Here is a 22,477-nt window from a genome sequence, read left to right as displayed (position 1 = left end):
AAATGAAATTTATTATTTCCTGTGATCTCATAATTAGACTCTTCCTTCCTCCTCTATATATGGTCTTCCTTTCATTACCGTCTGTATTGGTGGCTTAGTGGTCATATCTGCCTTCATTTGTGCTTGTCTTGAAAAGCTCCTGTTCCTAGGTCAAGTTTTAGAACTAGCTTGCTGGATGGAACAACAGTCTTGGTTGATATTTATTTTTTTGACTTGAAGCATAGCATTCCATGTTTTCCTGACTTCTTAGGGTTGTTAATGAAAGATATGGTGCTATTTTGATATGCTTGCCTTGTGTGTTCATGTTCTCGTTTTATAACTTTTATTGTTTCTTTTTTAAATATATATTTATTATTTATTTATTTGGTGAATGAGTGTGTATTCTTGTCATGGTCTGTATATGGAGGTCAGAGTACACCCTTCAGGAGTTGATTATCTCTTTATACTATGAGAGACCTAGGGATGGAACTCAGATCATCACATTGGCAGCAAATGTGTTCACCCTCCGAGCCATCTCTCTGGCCCTAATAATATTTCTATTGCTTTGTATTTTTGACATCTTGACTGTGGTCAAAGTTTCTTCTCTGGTCATTTGGGGTTCTAAATGCCTCGTGTTTGAATGTCAATTCCTTTCTCTCTATTTGAAAAATATTTTAATATAATGCTATTGAACAGCTCCTGTGGCTTTTAATCTCAGCTCCTTCTGTGCTGTGGCTTCTTGGGTTTGGTCTCCTGATTGTATTACTGAATTTTTTTTTTTTGTTTGTTTTGTTTTTCGAGACAGGGTTTCTCTGTGTAGCTTTGCAGCTTTGCGCCTGTCCTGGAACTCACTTGGTAGCCCAGGCTGGCCTCGAACTCACAGAGATCCGCCTGGCTCTGCCTCCCGAGTGCTGGGATTAAAGGCGTGCGCCACCACTGCCCGGCGTATTTTATACATCATGGTCATGCTCTCATTCTTTTCTTAGTAAGTGTGGTATTATCTTTACCATGGCCCCTATTGCTGACTCATGCTTCTGCTTGATCTTGTTTGTCTGTGCTTTCCACTTTTTTTTTTAAGGTGGATCTTTTACTGTGTATGTCCAGCATTTCTGTTTGGTTGATTTCAGAATCTCAGTTTCCTTGATAATGTTTTTCTCTGTTTTTTTTTTTTAATTTAAATTTCTCTTCCCTGTTGCCGATCTTTACATCTACTTTGCTAATGCTCTTAGTCAAGTTCTCAGCTGATTTCCTTGCTTTATTCGTCTGCTTATTTGACTTCTCTGTGGGTCCTGGACTCCTTTCAAAAGTGGGATTCTGAAATCCTTCTCTGACACTTGAGTTATCTCATTTCATTTCAGACTCTTGGAGCCAGGAGCTTGTAGAAGTTTATTGGCTTGTTTTCTCATGTGTGTATTTTGTTGTTATTGTGTTTTGTATATCTTTTGGAATGATTATGTCCTCCAGTTTTTCTATTTTATGTGAGTCTTCTTGGTGCTTTGTGTTTGCTTGGGTTATGTTCCCACTACTATTTAGGACAAAAACTGACTATAATAACCAAGAATTATTTGACAACAATTCTGATGTAAATCTACAGTAACAGATACTAGATATTATGTCCCTGATAAGGTTCAGGCAGAGGTACATCAGGTGGTATAGGGAAGCATAGTTTATAGGTCTTTAGATCTGAGGGTATTTTTAAAAGTGAACTGAAATGAGAAGGGGAAAGGAGCGCAAATACAAATAAGGAGGGAAGTAAGTACTACAGACTAGGGATACAAACTGCACAGTCATAAGTGCTTATTTGGTCAAGATCCGAGCTAAAAATAAATAGCTGCACAATTGAAATATAAAGGTTTCATTTTTTTAAAAAATTAAAGTAAATGGAAAATATAACATCTGCTAGTACTTTCTTCTAGACACACACACACACACACACACACACACACACACACACACACACACACAAGCACGGTTTTTCCCACACCAACATTTGGATTTTGTAGCTACCTCTGCAAAGTGGAGAGAAGATATGTAGTCCCAAAAATGCAATCGAGTTGGATCCTGGTTGTTTCCCTTCCAAATGCCACACAGTCCATGCCTGAGAAAATGCCTCTGTCTGCTCTGCTGGGTTGGACACACTTCTTATGTTTCCATGGTGCTGTGTAGACCGTGGCAGAGGTAGTTGTAGCTAGAGTTTTCCTGCCTGGCCCCCAGTCAGGATGAATCTCTGTCACCCGCCAGTCCCACAGCCACTCAGACCCAACCAAGTAAACACAGAGACTTATATTGCTTAAACTGTTTGGCCTAATGGCTCAGGCTTCTAGCTATCTAGTTCTTACTCTTAAATTAATTCATTTCTATAAATCTATACCTTGCCATGTGGCTCGTGGCTTACCGGTGTCTTTACATGCTGCTTGTCATGGTGGCAGCTGGCAGGCAGTGTCTTCCCCACTCAGCCTTCCACTTCCCAGAATTTTCCTCTCTCCTTGTCCCGCTTACTTCCTGCCTGGCCACTGGCCAATCAGTGTTTTATTTATTGACCAATCAGAGCATTTTAACATACAGACCATCCCACAGCACTTCTCCTTTTCTTTTTTTTTTTAAAGAGGAAGGTTTTAACTTTTACACATCTCCAAAGCCAGCTTGGTATATTTGGGAATTTGGGTGTAGCTTCTCTTACTACTTACTAGTTCTGGGCTACACGCTGATTTGATAGAAGCATAGACCCACTATTTCTGAGAGTTGATGGCTCCCAGAGCTGGCAGAAGACGTACCACCGCCATGTTGGAAAGCTGAAGTGGGCGGAGCCAGCAGCCACAGCGCCGTTTCAATCTTAGAATGCTGCAGTTTCAAGCAGTAGACTCAGGTAATATAAAAAATAAGCCACGTAAAGATGGCTACCACAAAGAGAATCTGGATTATGTTCCCTTTGATATTCGTAACTGAAGAAAAACATTTGATTGCAAAAGCTGTTGAGTTATGCCAAAATGTATATTTTAAAGGTACCTTGACTTCAAAATTTGGATGTAAGGATATGTTGCTTTGGAAAGGAAGCTCTGCTTTTGTTTCCACAGAAAGCCAGAGGCTATGGATTTGTTCCAGATTAAGATACATCAGGTTTGACCAGCCAAGACCCCCTGAAAGGTCTCCGATGACACCATGGCCCAGATGATCCAACATCCAAAATGGTTTGAAGGCAACTGGCTCAGAAAATACAGCCTCATGGACTACTCCATAATCCTAAAATTTTCTTTGTGTCCCCATAAGATACAGCGCCCCCCTCCAGCAGGAAGTAGTAAGAGAAGCTACGCCCAAATTCCCAAATTATATGTAATTTTACTTTGTTAAGGTTAAAACCTTCCTTTTTGAAAAAAAAGAAAAAGGGAAGTGCTGTGGATATTGTTCTGTATAAATAAAACACTGATTGGCCAGTGACCAGGCAGGAAGTATAGGTGGGACAAGGAGAGAGGAGAATTCTGGGAAGTGGAAGGCTGAGTGGGGGAGACACTGCCAGCCGCCGCCATGGCAAGCAGCATGTGAAGATGCCGGTAAGCCACGAGCCACGTGGCAAGGTATAGATTTATGGAAATGGATTAATTTAAGCTGTAAGACCAGTTAGCAAGAAGCTTGCCACAGCCATTACAGTTTGTAAGCAATATAAGTCTCTGTGTTTACTTGGTTGGGTCTGAGTGGCTGTGGGACTGGCGGGTGAAAGAGATTTGTCCTGACTGTGGGCAAGGCAGGAAAACTCTAGCTACAGGTAGTGTTTCCCGTGCTTTTTTTTTTTTTTTTTTAGTTGATTTCACCCAAAGATGGTTGCGGATGTTCTCAGCATTGGGTTCCTGTGCAGTACTTCCACCCCAGCATCTCTGGCTGCCCTGCCTGTCTCTCTGCTCAGGCTGTTCCCAGCTTGTGGTTACTCGCCTACCACGCAGCATTTCTCTGGCTACCAGTCTCGTACAGCTCTCTAGCTGAAGTCAGGATAGCCCTTTTTTGTCAGCTACCACCTACCCCGAGCCCAGTAGGCACCCAAGGGTTATGGCTAGATGCCAATTGCTGCTTCCCTTGGAGGTTTCTTCTCAGTGAGACTTAAGCTCATCTTGCTTGTGTTTGTGCCAGCCTTCCTTTTCCCCACACTTCTCACTTGGCTTCACACTCCCTTTGATGATTTGCAATGTTCTTTCACTCTTCTTCTGCTAAGGATAGAAGATATTCCTTCTGACCTCACTTTGTGTGTGTGTGCTCACGTGGAGGCCTGGATTGATGTCAGGAGTCTTTATTTGTTGTTGCTACTGCTGCTGTTGTTTTACAGTGATGAGAACAGAAATTAAAGCCTCATACTTGCTAGGCAAGCATCTGTCACTGAGCTGTATTCCAGCCCAACACCATGTCTTTCTTCAGTTATTTTCGCTCTAAGTTTTGAGACAGTGTCTCTTACTGAACTTGGAAATAACCAACTGGCTGGCTGGCCAGTGAGCATCAGTGATATTCCGGTCTCTGACTTCAAGGGGTTTTAGATGGGTATTGGGAATCTTAACTCAGATCCTCATGCTTGTGTAGCATGACTGAGCATCTTCTCAGCCCCCTTATCATAACTTATACTTCAAGAGATCACAAAAAGGCAGAACCACCATCTTTCCTGGGACTTCCATTGTTTCTTTGTAAATTATAATTTAGAATATTCTCCTCTTTATTCAGTATTCTGTTTTTTTCCTGGGGATTTTCTGAAATACTGTATCATCTACAGTGACTTCCTTTTTCATGCTGCATGAAATATTGCTTTCTCTTTCACTGCTTTACTTTCTTCAATACATTATTTAAAGTAGGAAGTCATATATTCATTTCAGTACTTCTCTTGTGTCTATTTTAGGATGTGAACTCAGAAAGAGAAAGAGAATGTTTTGCTTTATTGCTATGTAATGTATATTCCATGAATTAGTGAGTAAATTAAATAACAAATTGCAATCATTAATACTACCATAAGTAATCGCTTCTTTTTACTTTATTGTCAGTGCTCAAATTTAAGTTTGTTTCTGTTTACCAATGCATGCCTCCTGTTTAAGAAATAAGAATTATGTCTACTTCTTTGCTGTCTTTTTTTCCTTTTTCTCTTTTTCTTTTTTGGCCCATCACAATAATTTTATGTTCAGTGACTAACCTGTGCCAATGATCTTTGGCCAGCACTTGTCTTCATCTTTTTTCGAAGTCTAGGCATTACTTTGCAATTCCCAGTTTGAAAATAAAGCAACAAAAACATTTAGCTTTCTATATTTCTGTGAACAAAATGAAGTTTCAATATTTTGGTTTAAAAGTAAAGAAGTAAAAGTAGTCCAGAATGAGGTATATCGATGATCAGAGATGCCCTTTAATGTAAATTGTTACCAAATCCAACAAGTGTAGTCCTAGTCTATTTGGGGAATATGAGGGTGTAGATACAGAAGTTAGGCACTTAGTAATGCATAAATGTGTCACTCAACCCAACGAATATGTAGTTTTAAGAATCCTTCCTGTATCACTAATGATTTAGTTTCTCTGTCATAGGTGGACTTGCCTTCTCCCTGATTGTTAGTACCCACTCACTCCTCACCCTTCAGATTGCTGGCCTGCAGTGCATTCTGGATTTCACTTCAGAATTATAGGACTCTAGTACCAACCAGTCTTCCAGCGAGTCATGGAAGCATATCAGACTCTTGTTATAATTAGTGGTTTAGCCACAACAATTCTGGTAGATAAGTTAATATGTCAATGCGCCACAAATTTTGTTCAGTAAGGCAATGTAATTACAAAGAACAATGATAAATTTTTTGATTCTCTAATGAATCATAACTTAGTAATAATAATATTCATATTATGTTCAAATGTATACAACATTAATTGCCAATATTGCATAGATTATTTTGAGAACATAGTAAAATCGTGATTAGCCCAGTTCTAGTGATTGAGCTGGGGCTCTACGTGGGTTAGTGGGTGGTTGGATTCTTGCTGTCTGTTAGGCTACACTCTCAGAAACAAGACTTGCTGACAGTGGTGAGACAGAGCTTACATAGACTATTTGTGTGTTTCCTCTGTAGTTTGTTGCTTCCTAACACACTGGAGCTCTAGTGTGGTGGTGTTGGAGTGTGCTGTTGTTCTGTTGCTCAGATTTCCTCCTGGACTCCCATCAGATTTCATTTTTTAGCATAGTGAAAACTTCAATTTTTCTCTATTCTACAGATGATAAAGTAAAAGGTAGGTTATGTAAGCAATAAAAGTTGTCATATGTAAAATTAAAGCAACATGTTCTTAACACATGAAATAAATGAACTGCTTTTTCCTGATAGGTTGAAATAAATTGCAATTTAATTTTTATGACAATGATATTTTTATAGATAAACACTGTTAGAGTAACAACAGTAAGATTTTATTTTCAAAGGAAATTGCTAGGTCTCAAAAGATTGTAGTATTTCAGAAATCTGACTGTATGCTAATATTATGTGTCTTAGATAGAAAAATTTGCAAAACTTTTTTATCCTATAAGAATATATTTGTTTTGTTTTCCTTTATTAAAAGATTGAAATCTTTCATCAGTAATGAAAACTTTGTGTCTACCTTATCAATATTTTTCCTGTCATATTTGGTCTTAGCATCTAAATAAGTTAGTAACAATTATAGTAAGAAAATTTACCAGTTTTATTTTTACATTTTAATGAATTGTTTGTGGTCTGTATGTAAACTGTCACAGCATGAAATCAATTTTCTGCCTTGATTCATCCAAAATCTGAGAATTCTAGCACACTAATATTATAATTAAAAACATTAAAAGTGACGGCAACTTAAAAAGCATACCTTGCATTTTGGTAATTTGGTATATTTCTGTGAGTGCATGGGACTTCAAGAACCTTCAATCCACTAATAAATTTATTAACTCAAACTTAAAAGAAGTGAAAAGTCTCTCTTTCTTTCTCTCTCCCCATGGTCAGTCTGCTAAAATAGATTATTCATGCTTATTTGATTCAGGTAGGCTTTTGCAAGCTTCCCTACCAGGCCTGGGAATGTGGTACATTGAGGCCTTTTCAGAGGCTTCTGACATAGACCCAGCTTTTATTGCATGGTGTTTTATTATAGCCAAAGCCTAGTCTCCACCCAGTTTGTAGGCACTCAGCTTATTCTTTTGAATCAGGAAAGGTTATCACCTACCTTAATCCATGCTACTGCATGGATTAAGGACACCAGTGTGCCCCAGGATTCCCAAAGAGGATCCTGGAAACTTCTGGTTTCTTCTTTTTTGCTGTCTTTACTAAATTCTATTGGGCCTTAGGGGGATTTGCATCTGAAATGGGCAACCTGGTGTTTTTCTCAATGAAGACATCAGATCAAAGTTCAGTTAGTCAAGGCCTTTCTGAAACATTAAGAGGGCTTGGACTTACACAATAAAAAGATGAGCTCTTGCAGAGATTGCAGTAAAAACATTCTGAACTATAATCCGGATAAAGAATCAATTATAGGCCAAAGAACAGACCTTGTTTAAATTGCTTTAGACTAATAACTTTACATTTAAAAACCTTTACACCCTATTTTTAAGAAATTTATTTTAATCTCATATAATTTATTTGTCGATACTTTTCATAATAAGTGGAGAATTTGTGTCTTAGGAACCATAATTCTGCACATATTATTATTGCATTGAAAAGATTATATTGAAGCCAACTAATAGATGTCTTTCATTAATGAAAATAAATAGTACCTTATGGAGAGATGCACATTCATTTTATTTAGAAAATAAATGTCACACCCACAGACTCAATCTAGGAAAAATGCTTCTATTAGACTTCATGATGTTTTATTTCATGTGACTGTATAATTTGATGTTTATAAGCACTTAATTTAGGAATATGAATCATTGAAATCTTAAATGCACATAGCTAGTGTCAAGCAAACATGTTTAACTGAATTAAAAAATTGTCATTCTGTAAGATAAGAACCCACTAAGAGTTCTCACGTTTCTGCAGAGACTATATTTGTTTTCAGCATCCCCAAATTTGCCAGTTTCTTAGCACTCAGGAATGGTCACAATAAACATCAGGCCAGAGCATTTATACAAAGCTGTTGCTGGGTAGAATTTGTTAATAGTTCAACTTTATGTACAAGGGTATGGGGGCAGGGAATGTATTCATTAAAATCAACCTAGAGTCCATTCAGAACAATAGTTAATAGATTTTTACTCACATATGTAAATAAATTCAGTACCAATAGTTATTAGTCTCCTAAGAGAAAGATAGTTTCTTGGGGAAACTGTTAATAAAGAATGTAAAACCATGAACTAATGATCATGCCAAGTTTCTGATGGTCTCACATAGTTCCCACACATCTTCTCACTCTCACGCATGCCTTGATCCTGTCTGGACTCTGATACATCTTACACCATCAGCTTTGTTTAAGTTTATAAGACATATTGTGCATGTGTACACATTGTCCTATGAGCATTTAGTTTCAATATGATGCTTAGTTAAACAAATCTAAATACTTGATTTCTTTTGGCGCTTCCAACCAATGAATTAATTTGGCTTAACTTCATTTAGTTCTTATATCTCTTTATTCAATTTGTCGTTAAGAATGTGAGCTATTTTACATAAATTAAGAATTATGTATATTACATTTTTAACTTAGAAAGAGATGTACAGAATAGTTTTAAAATGAGAGAAGTATATCAATTATTATAAACTCTAGGAATCATTAACTGAAAAAAACTTGAGAGTAGAAAGTTTAATTCCTCACTGTATATAGTTTGGCTAATAAAGGCTATTGTATGGGTCTTTAAAAGCCGGGTGGTGGTGGCGCACGCCTTTAATCCCAGCACTCGGGAGGCAGAGTCAGGCGGATCTCTGTGAGTTCGAGGCCAGCCTGGGCTACCAAGTGAGTTCCAGGAAAGGCGCAAAGCTACACAGAGAAACCCTGTCTCGAAAAACCAAAAAAAAAAAAAAAAAAAAAAAAAAAAAAATTCAATAAGTATATGTATATCAACTTCTCCTCATCAGTTTGATGTAAGACAAAGAAATTACAGTGTAAAATAATGTTATTTTAATAACCAGCACAATTTTCCAGCAGGTTGGACCAGTGTCATCTTCACGATTTGGTCACTATTATGATGTATCAAAAAGGATTTCTCAGGAGCTTCTAGGGAGTTCAAAATGGCATGGATTCTTCCTTCCAGAACACATAACTTCAGAACTTAAGGGAGAATCCTGGTAAGTCAACTGCTCGTGTAACAGCAAATTCAGACTTCAGATATCAGTAGATTGAATTTTTGCCTGAATTTTGAATATTTCATATGCAAAGGTATAGCCCAATAATGCTAGTTTTCTACAATATATAAGAAATTATACATGTATTTTGTAATATCCTGTTATATGTTGTTTTTATTTTTTTCTGGTTCTGTGAACTACTATAATGTGATAGACCTGGATACCAAGCTAGTTACAATTAGCTGCTTGCTAATACTTTTCAGTAAGTGATCTTTTAAAGGATAAGCAAGTATATGTTTTTGCTTTTTTTATTTTATTTTACTTTTTATTGAGTCCTGTCTGAATTCGAACTATGTGCCCAATTACGACCCTGAAGTTTCTGATCCTCCTAAGCGCTCCCTCCAGAGAGCTGGGCTTATTCTATATGCCACTGTACCTGCTTTTATGCAGTACTGGGTCTTGAACCTGGTGCTTTGTGCATGCAAGGCACGCACTCTTGACAACCAAGCTCCATTTATCACTTTATGCTTTTTAATATTCCATTTATATTAAGACATTATACTTTTAGTGATGCTATAAATAAAACACTCTGTAATTTAGCTGGCAAGATAGTTTAGAGTTTTTTAAACAACCTAACCTGTTTATAGTGACAAAAATTTATTAAAGCAGAATTCTGAAAGTTACAGACTTGATATTATATAATGTGTAAGCTATTTAGAAAACTTACTTTCAGTTCTTACCATAGTAAGCTACTGAACAGATTGTAGCCTGTGTTGTTGTTGGTTTTTTAGCACTATCAAATCATCTTTAAATTATTAGAGTTTATAGACAAGAAATTGGGAAATTAAATGTCTTGTGTCTATTCTAGAAATAATACCTGAACATTTTGTCAACACTATTCAACTTAAGTCTTTTTCAGAATTTTTTCACTTTGTTAACAGGTTCTCTAATCTATAGTCAGAGACATAAAATGTCACATGGGTACTGTTTTAGTTTAGTGGCTATGTTAAAGAATGACTACTATGTGTCGGGTGCACTACTATGCATCTTGCATTTATTACCTTCTGTCATCCTTATATCATGAGCAAATAGTTCTGTTTTCCAGAAGATGTTGATGTATGTAGGTCTTGCAGGGTCTCAACAAAATGATGGAACCAGGAGAACATGTAGCTCTTTCTTTGTGCTTCATTCCTTTTGAAGGCTTTGGTGTCTGCCATTTTCATTGTTTTGTTGCAGACAAAAGAGTACTAATGAAGGAATAAAAACATGATTCTGGTACTGACTTCATCCTGCTGTGCTCTTGGGATCCCCCCTTGAATTCAGAGAAGTCACAATACCCTCATGTAAAAGTTGGGGGGCTAATAAACAGAAATACCACATATTTACCCATATTACTTTTGTTATTGTTAACTTTGAATCATTATGTCAATAAATACTAGTTTCCCAACTTTGACTGCCCATTGAACTAAACACACACACACACACACACACACAAGCATGTGAGCAAAAAGTGATAATACCTGCATTCAAAGTTATTGCTGACTTAGAATTCTGTGATGGCAGTAATTCTGTATGTTTCATTTGAAGAATGCTCAGCCATATAAATAAGAAATATGAGCTAGGCCCATAGCCAAGTTGTAGAGTGCTTGCCTAGCATAGATTCAATCCCTAGCACCACAAAAATCAAATAAAGGATAGTGTAAACAAAAAAGATCATTGCTTTATCATTTAAAATAGGCATATTTATTGTAAGGAGCAAACCTTATTAAGCCAGATAATATGAGGTTTATATTCATTCATTCATTCATTCAGGTAAAGGGAGGAAGAAATTAACTTTAGTCAAATGTCTCTTTCAAGAAGGGGACTGTTCAGGTATATGACCATAACCTATCCATTTAATTCTACCAATAGACTTTTGAGCTGAATAATACCATCATAGTTTATGGGAACTAGAGTTCAGAGACGCTAGGCAACTTTACTGTTGTTGCAAATTATAAGTCACTAAAGGCAGTGGTTCTCACCCTGTGGGTCAAATAATCCTTTCACAGGGGTCTCATATCAGATATTTATATTATGATTCATAACAGTAGCAAAATTACAGTCATGGAAGTAGCAGCAAAATAATTTTATGGTTGTGGAATTATATTAAAGGGTTGCAGCAACCACTGCACTAAGGCAACACCCAAAAACATGTTTGTAAAACCTCCACATTTTGGGAAATATGCAGCTCACCAAGCTGAGGGGCCAAAAGATTATACTTTGATAAACTATGGGGATGTAGTCAAATGGTCTTTAAAATGTATAATTGCTGGAATGTTTTTTGAAAGCTAGCAGTTTCACACAGAATAGGAAAATTTATAGATTTTAATTACCAAGGCAGTATTTCATTTCATAGTAGTTAACTGATAATTCATTTATTTCATATTAAACTTAAATGCTTAATTAAATATAATTAAACTTTAAACATGTAATTAAATTAATTTTGAATATGGGTACTTTACCATGTGAGATTTATTTTAATTTATGAAAAGTGTATGCTCATTTCACTGACATGAACTTTACTGGTTCATTTATAAAACAATAAAGCCAGGCCTTATACTTGTCTATACTTTTCCTATAATTAAGGCTAGAGGATATAGTTGTGTCCCACTACCATGTGTGAGATACAATATATAATTTCATAATTTCTAAAGGCACTATTGATAACATGTGAAGATTTTTTTATAGCAAGTAAAACTGAAGGTCATTTGAAATTTGCAGTAATTAATTTTAAATTACTAGTAAGTTTATCTATAGAAAATGTTCATACATATACTGTAAATTTTCAAATTATAGCCTAGGCATAAAAACTTGACATGTATCACAATATTGTTACTATTGCTTTGGAGAGCTGGTGCCTACAAGCCCCAGCCCTGGGCAGGTGGAAGGGGAGGATCCAAAGCTAAAGCACAGCCTAAGACATGAGACACCACCTGAACAACCAAAGGATAGCTTTGACACTTCGCTGTCCTGAATGTCACAGCATGGGAAGATGAGGATGACAAAAGCTCATTCTGAGAAAAATTCTGTAACTTTGATTTACTTTTTAATTGGACATTGTTTTGAGTTAACCTTTGATAACAGGTATGTCCAAAAACAGCAAAAGGATTTGTTTCCTTACTAAAATATACTGCCATTCCACAGTCAGGACAGCAGGCAGTTTTCCTGTTGATCAACAAACCTAACATACTACCCAACCTGCTACTCCCACTTGTATTCATTGCCTTTCTGTTCCTGTGATAAAATACCATGACCAAGGAAATTTATCAAAGAAGGCATTTATTTTGGCTTACGGATCCAGAGGGTAAGAGTCCACTGTGGCAGCAAGCATGGCAGCAACGGGCAGGCCTCATGGCTGGCACAAGAAACTGAGAGCTCATGTCTTCAACCAGAAGCACAAAGCAGAGAGGGTGAACTGGAAGTGGCCGGGGCTTTTAATCTACAGGTCCACCTCCAGTGACACAACTCCTCCAGCAAAACTGTACCCTAAACTCTCCAAAAAGTCCCACCAGCTGGGAACCAAGTGTTCAAATAACTGCACAATAGGATCAGTTCTCATTCAAATCACTGCACTGCTAAATCTTAGCATCCTAGCCAAATTTGTGTGTTTAGTCCCTCACCCCATATCAAATTATTTAGAGATTGGGGTCTTTGTTATGGTTTGAATCTTGAATAGCCTGCACTTGGTCACAGCTTATGTAACTATTATGAAGACTTTGGAGCCTTTATGAAACAGAGTCTTGCTGGTGGAGGTAAGTTACTAGGAGCAGGCCTCAGAGTTAGAGCCCTGGTTCCAATCCCATGGTCTGCTCTCTGCTACAAATTCCCATCACCATGAACTTCACCATACCTTCCTGCCATGATAAACTGAAATCTCTCTGAAATGGTGATCTGTGCTACTATAACAAAATACGTGAAGTTGGTTGATGGATAAAAGCCAGAAGTTTCTTTTCTCACAGGTGTGTATGCCAGAGACTCCAAAATCAATGTACTAGCAGGTTTACTGTGTAGTGAAGGCTACCAGGTGTGAGTCTCTCTTATACCTGGACTGAGATTCCTGGGTGTTTGCAAGCAGAGTTGAAGTTTTGTCAGGTGGAGTCAACAAAGCCAAACAGCCAAATAACTTAGAAACTTAAAACTAGTGAACAAAGTGACAGTCTATGAACTGTGAGCTAAAGAAAAATATTTGAAAACAACTGTTACTGATTCATGAGAAAGAGGAAAAATGGTAACATTGAAGAGCTAAGAAGATAGCATCCAAATCTCCAAAATATTAAGGAAAGATTCTAAGGTTTCTATATGCTGAAGTGTACAGATAATAAAAGCAAAAACAGACTAATAGAACTATATTAAAAATGTAGTTCTAGCCGGGTGGTGGTGGCGCACGCCTTTAATCCCAGCACTCGGGAGGCAGAGCCAGGTGGATCTCTGTGAGTTCGAGGCCAGCCTGGGCTACCAAGTGAGTCCCAGGAAAGGCACAAAGCTACACAGAGAAACCCTGTCTCGAAAAACCAAAAAAAAAAAAAAAAAATGTAGTTCTATTCTCCACAGACAATACAGTCATAGTCAGCAAGCCTCACCTCTTCAGAAATATGTGAGCTCACATCAGAGATAGCACTTTTCAACTTTCAGGCAGTTAAAATAACTCCCTGTGTTAGCTATGATAAGGAAAAACATTCACTCACATTAATTGTGAGAGTAAAAGTTATTGAAACAATCTTAGGAAAAGGAATCAAAAGTTAGATTATCTACTATCTTTTTACTATTATTCCATTTCTGTGAATTTATCATAAACAATGACATGTTATCAAAGATGTGTGTGTGTGTGTGTGTGTGTGTGTGTGTGTGTAAATTACATCTTACAATTGCTACAAAAAGAAAAAAGAACCCACTGAGATCATTAGTCACCATGATAAAAGCAGTCTTGTTCCGATGATGAAGATGAAGCCTCATTGGATTTAGGTACAAATGTAAGGAGAAAATTGACCACAAATATCAAATATTAGAAAATTCAAGGTGCTTTGGTGCAAAGACAAATAGAGTAATATCTGGCAGAAGAGGGAGGATTAGAGGTATTCTTATTGGGCAAAAAGAGGATATGTTTACTTACATGAAATAAGTAGAAAGGGGGAGTGGATGATGTGGGAAAGAAGAGAGTGCCGCTGGAGTGGAGCGTGAGAGAACCAGGTGTGTGCACAGCTCAGGAGAGGGATCTTAGATGGTTCATGTGGCAACCTGCCGAAAGCCTGCATATGGTGCAGGTGATGATGGGGGGCCTATTCCCTTTGGGCTTTTTACAAGAAAAATATCACAAACCAGGAAGGCTTGACCCAAGAAGACTGCTTCTCATCATGCCAAGGATCTAGAAGTCCAAACTCAAGTTCTGGCAGGATTACATTTTAGTGAAGTTTTTGTCCATAGACAGATACCAGAACTGTCAGTCAGTTCACATAGCAGAAGAGGACACAGCCTCCTTTAGGTCTGTTTATAAGGATACCGATCCCATTCCTGAGGCCTTAATCCTCATGAGCCAGTCACCTCCTAAAGATCCCATATCTTAACATTATTGTATGTCATAGTCAAAATAGGAATCTGGGGAGACAGAAATATCCAAACTACAGCAGGTGGATAGATACATACAGTAGTGAGTATGTCTTCTGGATACACATAGTACTAGGTGTGTCTTGATTGTTTCTGTTTTCAGGTCATGAGTATGATAAAAGAAATGATGCTGGAAGTTTGAATCAAAATGGAGAAGAGGTGAAATTGTCATCTAGGAGAGTCAGATTGCCAAGCTACCTCAATAGCCTCTTGGAATTTATAGTTGTAAGTTTAAAGTCAGAGCAGTCCAGTGAGTGAACCTTTCTCTGCCCATTTTCAGCTGCATTGAGGCAGATGAAGAGTCCATAGAAATTTGGATTAGCCAGAATAGTTTTGCTAAGAAACTTGACTATGAAAAAGAAGAAGGAAAAAAAATGAAGATAGAGAATGGCCATGGAACAAGATAGTTAATTAAGATGCTACCAAGTGTACCACAATAAGGTAAAGCAGTCCACTGTAAATGATGGCCTAGGAAGATTGAAAGTAGCTGGAGAGGAAAGTACATGAAACTGAAATTGTAGAGGGATGATTATTTGATAATGACACTAACTGATGTGTGATAGTGAAAGAAACAGCTTAGGAAGGGTGAATAAATGGAGAAGACCAAGAAACTGAAGAGCAGAATATTAGAAAGTGAGTGGTGGCCCAGGGTTGGATATCCCACACAACTGTTAGGGCCTGTAGGAGACATAATCTAATAATTTATCTAAAGTCAGTTACTGACGGGAGGCAATGTAGTGTCAGTCTGAATTATTTTTCATAGAGATTATCATATCTTCACTTAGCAGTCTCCATGCCAAACAGGGAATTGCTTAGCCATGGCGGGAAGTATTTTTTCCAACTGTGGTTCAGAGGTCTCTGCTGGTCATTGATGTCTTCACACTCTTGAATGCTTTCTTAGACTCTGCATCCTTCTCTCGTAGTTGAACTTCCATAGTCAGACGCAAATTCCATGGTAGGTGAAAGCAGGAAAAGAAAAACCAGTAAGTGACAGCCTTCAGGGTAATCCTAATGAAATTTTTAACTTGAAAATTACTTGTGAAAAGACTTCACAATCTCTGGAATCACATGCAAATTATATGCTAATAGACCTTTAGCTCAGCAAAGTATTTTATACAATTAGTTGAGGCATGTATTGTACCTATTGCCTTATAAAGTGTCATATACTTGTCATAGTTGAATCCTTGAAGTACACATGCAAATAGAACTTTGGTAAGATAAATTTTATTTTCCCATTGGCTTTCAAAATAATGTGAAAAGGTGCTTCATCTTTATTTTAATTAATTTGTAATTATGGATGATAATTTTTGAGGATGATAGTCCTAATTTTCTATATGGCTCTGCTTTTCTCTCAAATATTTCTATCAGGTTGTTAAACACATATTTAAGTGGCCAGAGTTTCTTATTTTTAAATCCTAGCAAATTACTTTAATGAGAAAAAGCATTCTTGAACCATATAATTTTAAAATCATGGTGGATAAGAGAGACAAGAGAAAATTTCAAGTTGCCTGTGTCACACCTTGAGCTGAGTTGTTGGCACAGGTCAAGCCAGAGCTAGTTGCGAGGCCTCCCAAGGCCTTGTTGCTGTGTGTGTGGTGGTGCTCAGTTATCAAGTAGTATGAAAATTTCCCTTATTTTATTACACTCAAAGTTAAGTACAACCGAGGCACGTTGGTTGAAGATTTCACGGGTATAGCTAGAAGCTCTCTCCCTACAACTGCAATCTGGAGTGCTTCATTTAATGAGTTGAATGAAACCATACTCTAAGTTCCTGTGAACCACAGCAGTGTTTGTGAACCCCTTAGACTCCTCAAGCACTTCATTCAGAGGCTTTAACATAGTGTAACTGAAAGAGCAAATTGTCACAGCTTTAGAATGTTTTCAGGTTTGTTTGGTTGGTTTATGTTGAGACATGCTCATTATATAGCCCTGGCTACTTGAAACTCACTATGTAGACTAGGCTGGCCTCAAACTCAGCAGAGGTCTGCCTGCCTCAGCCTCCCAAGCACTGGGGTTAAAGGCATGCACCACCGTGCCCAGCAAATATTTTCATTTTACATGCCATTTCTGTCACTTAATGATATATAGCCTTAGACAAATCATTTATCCTATAATGAGCCTTAATTTTCCCAACCACAAAATAAGGATAATGACTGTACTTTTATCACAAGGTATCCATCAAATGCTGTGACACCAAAGTCTCTTCAGTATTTACTGTGTACCAAGCATTTTATTAACTGAAATGACTAAAATCAGGTAGGCTTCTTAAACAGTATACCAAAAGTCTGCTTTCTGCCTGTAAATTTTTCTCTTATCAACTACTTATTGTGATTCCATATTCTATTTTATATTTGTAATTTATCTTTTAACAGACAAAATAGTTATCTTTTTAAAGACAAAATGTATCTTTCTCCTGTTGCCCAATTGTAAGTACTTGGTATTTTAAGGTTCAAAATTAGTTCCAAAGCTACAGAGCTAGTTGAGTGATTGAGAGCACCTGTTACTCTTGCAGAGAACTGGAATTTGATTCCCAGCACCTACATGGTAGCTCATAATCATCTATAACTTCATTTGCAGAGAATCTAATGCCGCTTTCTGACATCAGGCACAGTCATGCACATGTAGGCAAAACACTACTAATAAAAATAAATCTTAGAAATTAGTTCAAATTACTATTTGTATGCTTTATATTTCTATATATTGTGATAGCTTTAAACACATAGAATTGAAGTTAGCTCATTTTAATATAAAAATTGTTTAAAATTATGAGTAAAGCAAAATAGTATGTATGTGTGGTTCAAAATGGACTGCTATGGGTCTGGAAAGACAGTTCAGAGGTTAAGAGTACTGACAGCTCTTCCAAAGAACCCAAAGGACCCAGATTCAACTCCCAGCACCTACATAGCAGCTCACAACTGTCTGTACCTCCAGTTCCACCCTCACACAGACATACATGCAGGTAAAAACACCAATGCACATAGAAGTAAATAATAATTTTAAAAGTGGACAGCCTTTAAATATTTGAAATAGTCAAAACTTTGTTAAATGTTTGGAAATAGTAATAGCAAAGCCATTGTCTTATTTGTAGACAAATATCCTTCTTGCAAACTCCTATCACTAGACACATGTGCACATGCGCATGCACACACACACACTAAAATTTCTCAACATTGGAGAACCAATAATAATTTGGAGAGCCAAAATTTCCAATGGAGATAGAAGGTACTTATTTTTATCAATATGTATATATGTTATGGTTTTTATAAATATAGACTAGCTATGTGAAGTAAGTAGTAGTGCTTAGTATTTTAGTAAGGCACAAATCTCATTTTAAATGATTTTATCGTATTCATTCAGAAGTTATATTAGTAATTATCATACATAAATTTATTTTTGCAAAAACTTTACTCTCTAAAAACTTCAATTAATTCAAGAAATTTACTACTTAAAAGATCCTAAGCATCATTAGCTAGTGGATTGTTTTATGTTGGTGATAAATAAAGTGATTCAGAGGTATTGGTTTTATGCCTTCACTTACAATTCTCCAAAATGAAATATTGGACAAGATCAAGAGACAATCTAAGGAATGAGAGGGGAAAATGAAAGAGAGAGAACATCTGAGAGAGAGCTTAATACTTACTGGTTTTCTTTTTTGGTTTTTCAAGACAGGGTTTCTTTATATAGCTTTGAAGCCTGTCCTAGAACTCACTTTGTAGACCAGGCTGGCCTCGAATTCACAGAGATTCACCTGCTTCTTCTTCCCAAGTGCTGGGTTTAAAGGCGTGCACCACTACCACCTGGCTGAATACCTCATATTTTTATAGACACAAACAATTCAATGGCAAAGAAAGTCGATTTTAAAAACAGGCAAGGACCTGAGTAGACAGTATTCTAAAAAAAAAAAAAAAAAGACATACAAGTAAACAACAGAGCTATGGGGGGAAAGACCCTCAATATCACTAGTCATTGGAGTATTATGTATATTATGTATATTTTTCATCATTTATGTATCATTATGTATATTAAAGCCCCAATGGGATGTTGCCTTGCAACTATTACAGTGGCTGTTATCAACAAGGTAAAGGGTAAGTATTGGTGAAAATGTAAAGAAAAGAAATCTTTGTAAACTTGGTAGATGTAGAAATTAGTATAAACTTAGAAAACAGTATGACACTTCATCACAAAATTCAAAGTACAACTATTGTTATCTACTAGTACTACTTTTATATCTAAAGAAATGAATTCAGTGTATTGAAGGGATAGCTGCATTCTGTGTTCATTACAGCCAAGAAAATCAACAGATAAATGAAAAACTATGGTATACACACAAACGTGTGCCAGAGTACTATTTAACCTTGAAAAAGAATCTTGTATTCTACAACATGGATAAAAGAGGACATTCAGAGTCTCTGTTAATGCATTAGGAGGGACTGGGTGTACATATGCAATCTTTCAACCCATAGTGAGATTCATCAGATTGGTAGCTGCAATGTATTTCATAATCTGGGATCTTAGAGCAGATCTAGCCCCCCTGTGTAAAGCTAATTTACCCAGATGAAAATTGCATCCATTGCATTCACATAATAGCACTGTATTCTGAAAGTTGAACTAACCAAAAAATGTGTGCTGACACAGGACACTTACAAAATTGTCCTTACACAGTTATTTATAGACATGTTCTTCACATAAAAGTAGAAAATCATGTCCACATAGCCTGTGTTGTCCCTGAAGGGTGCAGTAACCACATGAAACATGCCTATTCATCTCCTGGAGTCACATTTGTTTTGTACAGAAAAGCTTTCTTTTCTCATGTTCATTCTGTTTCTGCAAGATAGGGACTTTGAAGTCAGTGGCAGCTGTTCAGGAGCGCACACATGTACTGAGATGTACATGTATTTTTGCTGAGTCAACTTCTATTGATGTTGCAGACTAAGCAAATGGGCTGCTGCACTTCTTAACTGCACTCAGGAAGCAGGTGTTCTTTAGTCTTTCTAAGTTTTCCCTGAAACATCTCACATTTACAAGGGATAGATCTCAAGTGTTCTTTTTAAGTCCCAAGTGCACCTTAAAAAATTATTTTACTTTTTTTAAAGTAATACACAAAGCTTTACCATATGAGAAATAATTTAGATGTCTTCTTAAATCCATGCATTTATTTTTGCATCTTCTTTTAACAAAAGAAGTGGGTAAACAATAAATTTAGTAGATTACGCTGTTTATCTTAATGTGTCCTAAAAATTCAAATTATTAAGTTATTTTAGCAGATTGCTCTAAGAAAATTAAAACTTTGATGGAAGATGAGCTCAGGTGACCGGGACATTGATTTGGGAGTGAGTGGCTTAGCAGTTCATTAACTATGTGTTAATTATGTATGATTACTCCTGAAAAGCTATGGTGGCTTCATCTTTTAGGTTGCTTCATTAAATCATTAATTTTCTTGGAGTTAACTAAGCCCGACATAATTAAGTCATCTCAGTCTCCACAGATTTTTATCCTCCCATAATGTCAAAAATTAAGCAATTTAGTATGAGATGATGTAACTTGCTCCCTTTTTACGTATTGGCTTCCTATTTTAAATTATCTGACATTAATTTGATGCATTTTTTATACTTAACTATTCCAATAAATTCATACTTTTAATTGTTTACTTACTGTTGTTGAATAGATATTTTACTTCTGTGTAGTAAGCCCATTTATGTATTTGAATCACTTCTTACCAACAGTTCTTTGTCCCGAGGCTATATGAAGCTGCTTCAGTTCATCCAGAATGTCATTTATACTGAAGGATTTGATGGTTCTAATCCCCAGGTATGAGTACTTCCAAAGCCTTCTTTAGTCATGTACAGAATGTTATTTTCAGATCTCTGGGGCATGCTTGGAGAGCCTGAGGAAAATCAATAATGTGCACCCTGTTTTCACAGACAGTGTAAATGGGTAGGAAGTGTTTGGGTGTATTCAGAGTTTTGGCTGGGTTCTCAGAATGCACACAAAACAATCACATGCTTTGTCAGTGCTGATTGTCTTTAAATACCTATTTATAGCTTCTGAGATTAATAAGTAATTATGCTTTTTAATTATTTCTAACACTACAAGGTTCATATTTTTCTGTTAAAATGTTATTTCTGTTATTCAAACCTTAATTCCAAATTCCCTTATGTGTAAGCATTACCACAAGATTTATGACTTGTTACATTATATTTTGAATTGTTTCATTGAATAAAAGATGTTTTTGTTATATTTTATAGCATAACTGGTATCTGTACCTCTAATTTTCCACTTTCTCCAAATTCCCACTACTGAAGATGTTCCACTTAGTTTAATTTAAACAAATGAGAAAGTTTTATTGTTAAACATCATTCCTTCCAAAGATTTTTCTCAGTTATTTTAATTGCACTTGACACAAAAAGATTTGTATTATTGTATTACTTTCAGATATGTATGTTATTTTGACAAGTGTATCTCCACAACAGTTGTTTTTAATGAAGACAAAGAAGCTAGAAACTAATTTTTAGCATCTTTATATTTGCTGTCAATTCATAAATTTAAAATTTTTTATCAATTTACTTGTATATTTAATAATTTCTCCATCACAAAATAAATAATTTTTAAATTGATTTGATTTCTAGTTTAATAGCAGGTTTAAACTATTTATGTGTATCTGGAAAGCATTTATCTATAGGTAGCTTTTAGTGTTTCCAATAGTGTTTGTAGTGACCGCTGGTATTTAATGCAGTTTTACTTCATTCCTTATGACTGCAGTTTTTGGTCCTAGCTGAGATTTATGGGTTCCATCTCTTCTTTTGGTGCCAGTGTGCATCTGGAGAGGCAAATTGGTCCCTGACAGACACCTTTCCCCACTTGCGGTGGTAGCTATGGAAACAGGCATGTCATAACAGTTCCTATGGTGCAGTGTGCAGAGCTGCTGCTCTTGCAGAATGATGACACCTCTTCTGAAAGCAAGAAATTTATAAAACGTGAAAGAGTAACAGGAATCACTTTATTCTTTGCCAAGGAATATGTACATAAGCACCTTAGAAAGAAACCTAAGAGTCCTTAGTAACTAACATTGTGTTGAAACAAAATCAAGATTGTTTCCTTGTTTATTTGTGTGTGGAAAAAGCACACCACTCTCAAGAAACAATTGATTTATTCTTGAAAATGGATAGAAAATAAAATGGAGAACATTTAGTTCCCTGGTGGTGGGAGGCTGTATAACAGCTAACTTCCATAAAGACCAGACAGAATTGAGGTGAACGTTTCTATAGTGAATACCAAAAATGCTTGGGATTTTCAAATTACATTTAAATATACCAATAAGTCATTGAAAAGTCAACTTGCTATTTCTTAGAACTACAGTGTCGTTACTGAGGTATTACCTCATGGAGTGTGTTGCTTGCCACGGTCCCTGGTCTGTACATCTGTCTCAGAAACTGCAGACAAGTTCAGGATGGGCAAGTAGGTGCTCTTTTTAAGCAGTGGTGTTCCTGGGTCAAAATAATATTCTGATAGTGAAGTGAGTCCAACTTTTGAAAGAGAAATTTTCTCTTCATTGAACTTTCAAATAATTTGAACTAGTTGAATAAAACAGTTAAAATACGCTCTATAAAAAAGACCATTATCTATTTTCTGTAATCTAT

General features: G+C 36.4%; 1 protein-coding gene across 3 annotated transcripts in view; it reads left to right on the top strand.

Annotated features, from left to right (window-relative positions):
• Positions 1–22,477, top strand: part of Elp4 (elongator acetyltransferase complex subunit 4) — a 218,993-nt gene that overhangs the window by 57,945 nt on the left and 138,571 nt on the right. For all 3 annotated transcript variants that reach the window (XR_008215471.1, XM_052726549.1, XM_052726548.1), the window contains exons 5-6: positions 9,064–9,203; positions 20,564–20,648. Coding sequence is in view for 2 of the 3 variants with exons in the window: in XM_052726549.1 (XP_052582509.1) it covers positions 9,064–9,203; positions 20,564–20,648 (225 nt within the window). In the remaining variant the exon portion in view is untranslated. The remainder of the gene's footprint in view (positions 1–9,063; positions 9,204–20,563; positions 20,649–22,477) is intronic.

The sequence above is a fragment of the Peromyscus californicus genome, unplaced genomic scaffold (genome assembly GCF_007827085.1).
Source record: "Peromyscus californicus insignis strain IS unplaced genomic scaffold, ASM782708v3 Scaffold_7__1_contigs__length_154581171, whole genome shotgun sequence".
NCBI lineage: Eukaryota > Metazoa > Chordata > Mammalia > Rodentia > Cricetidae > Peromyscus > Peromyscus californicus.
This window is presented reverse-complemented; position numbering and strand designations above follow the sequence as displayed.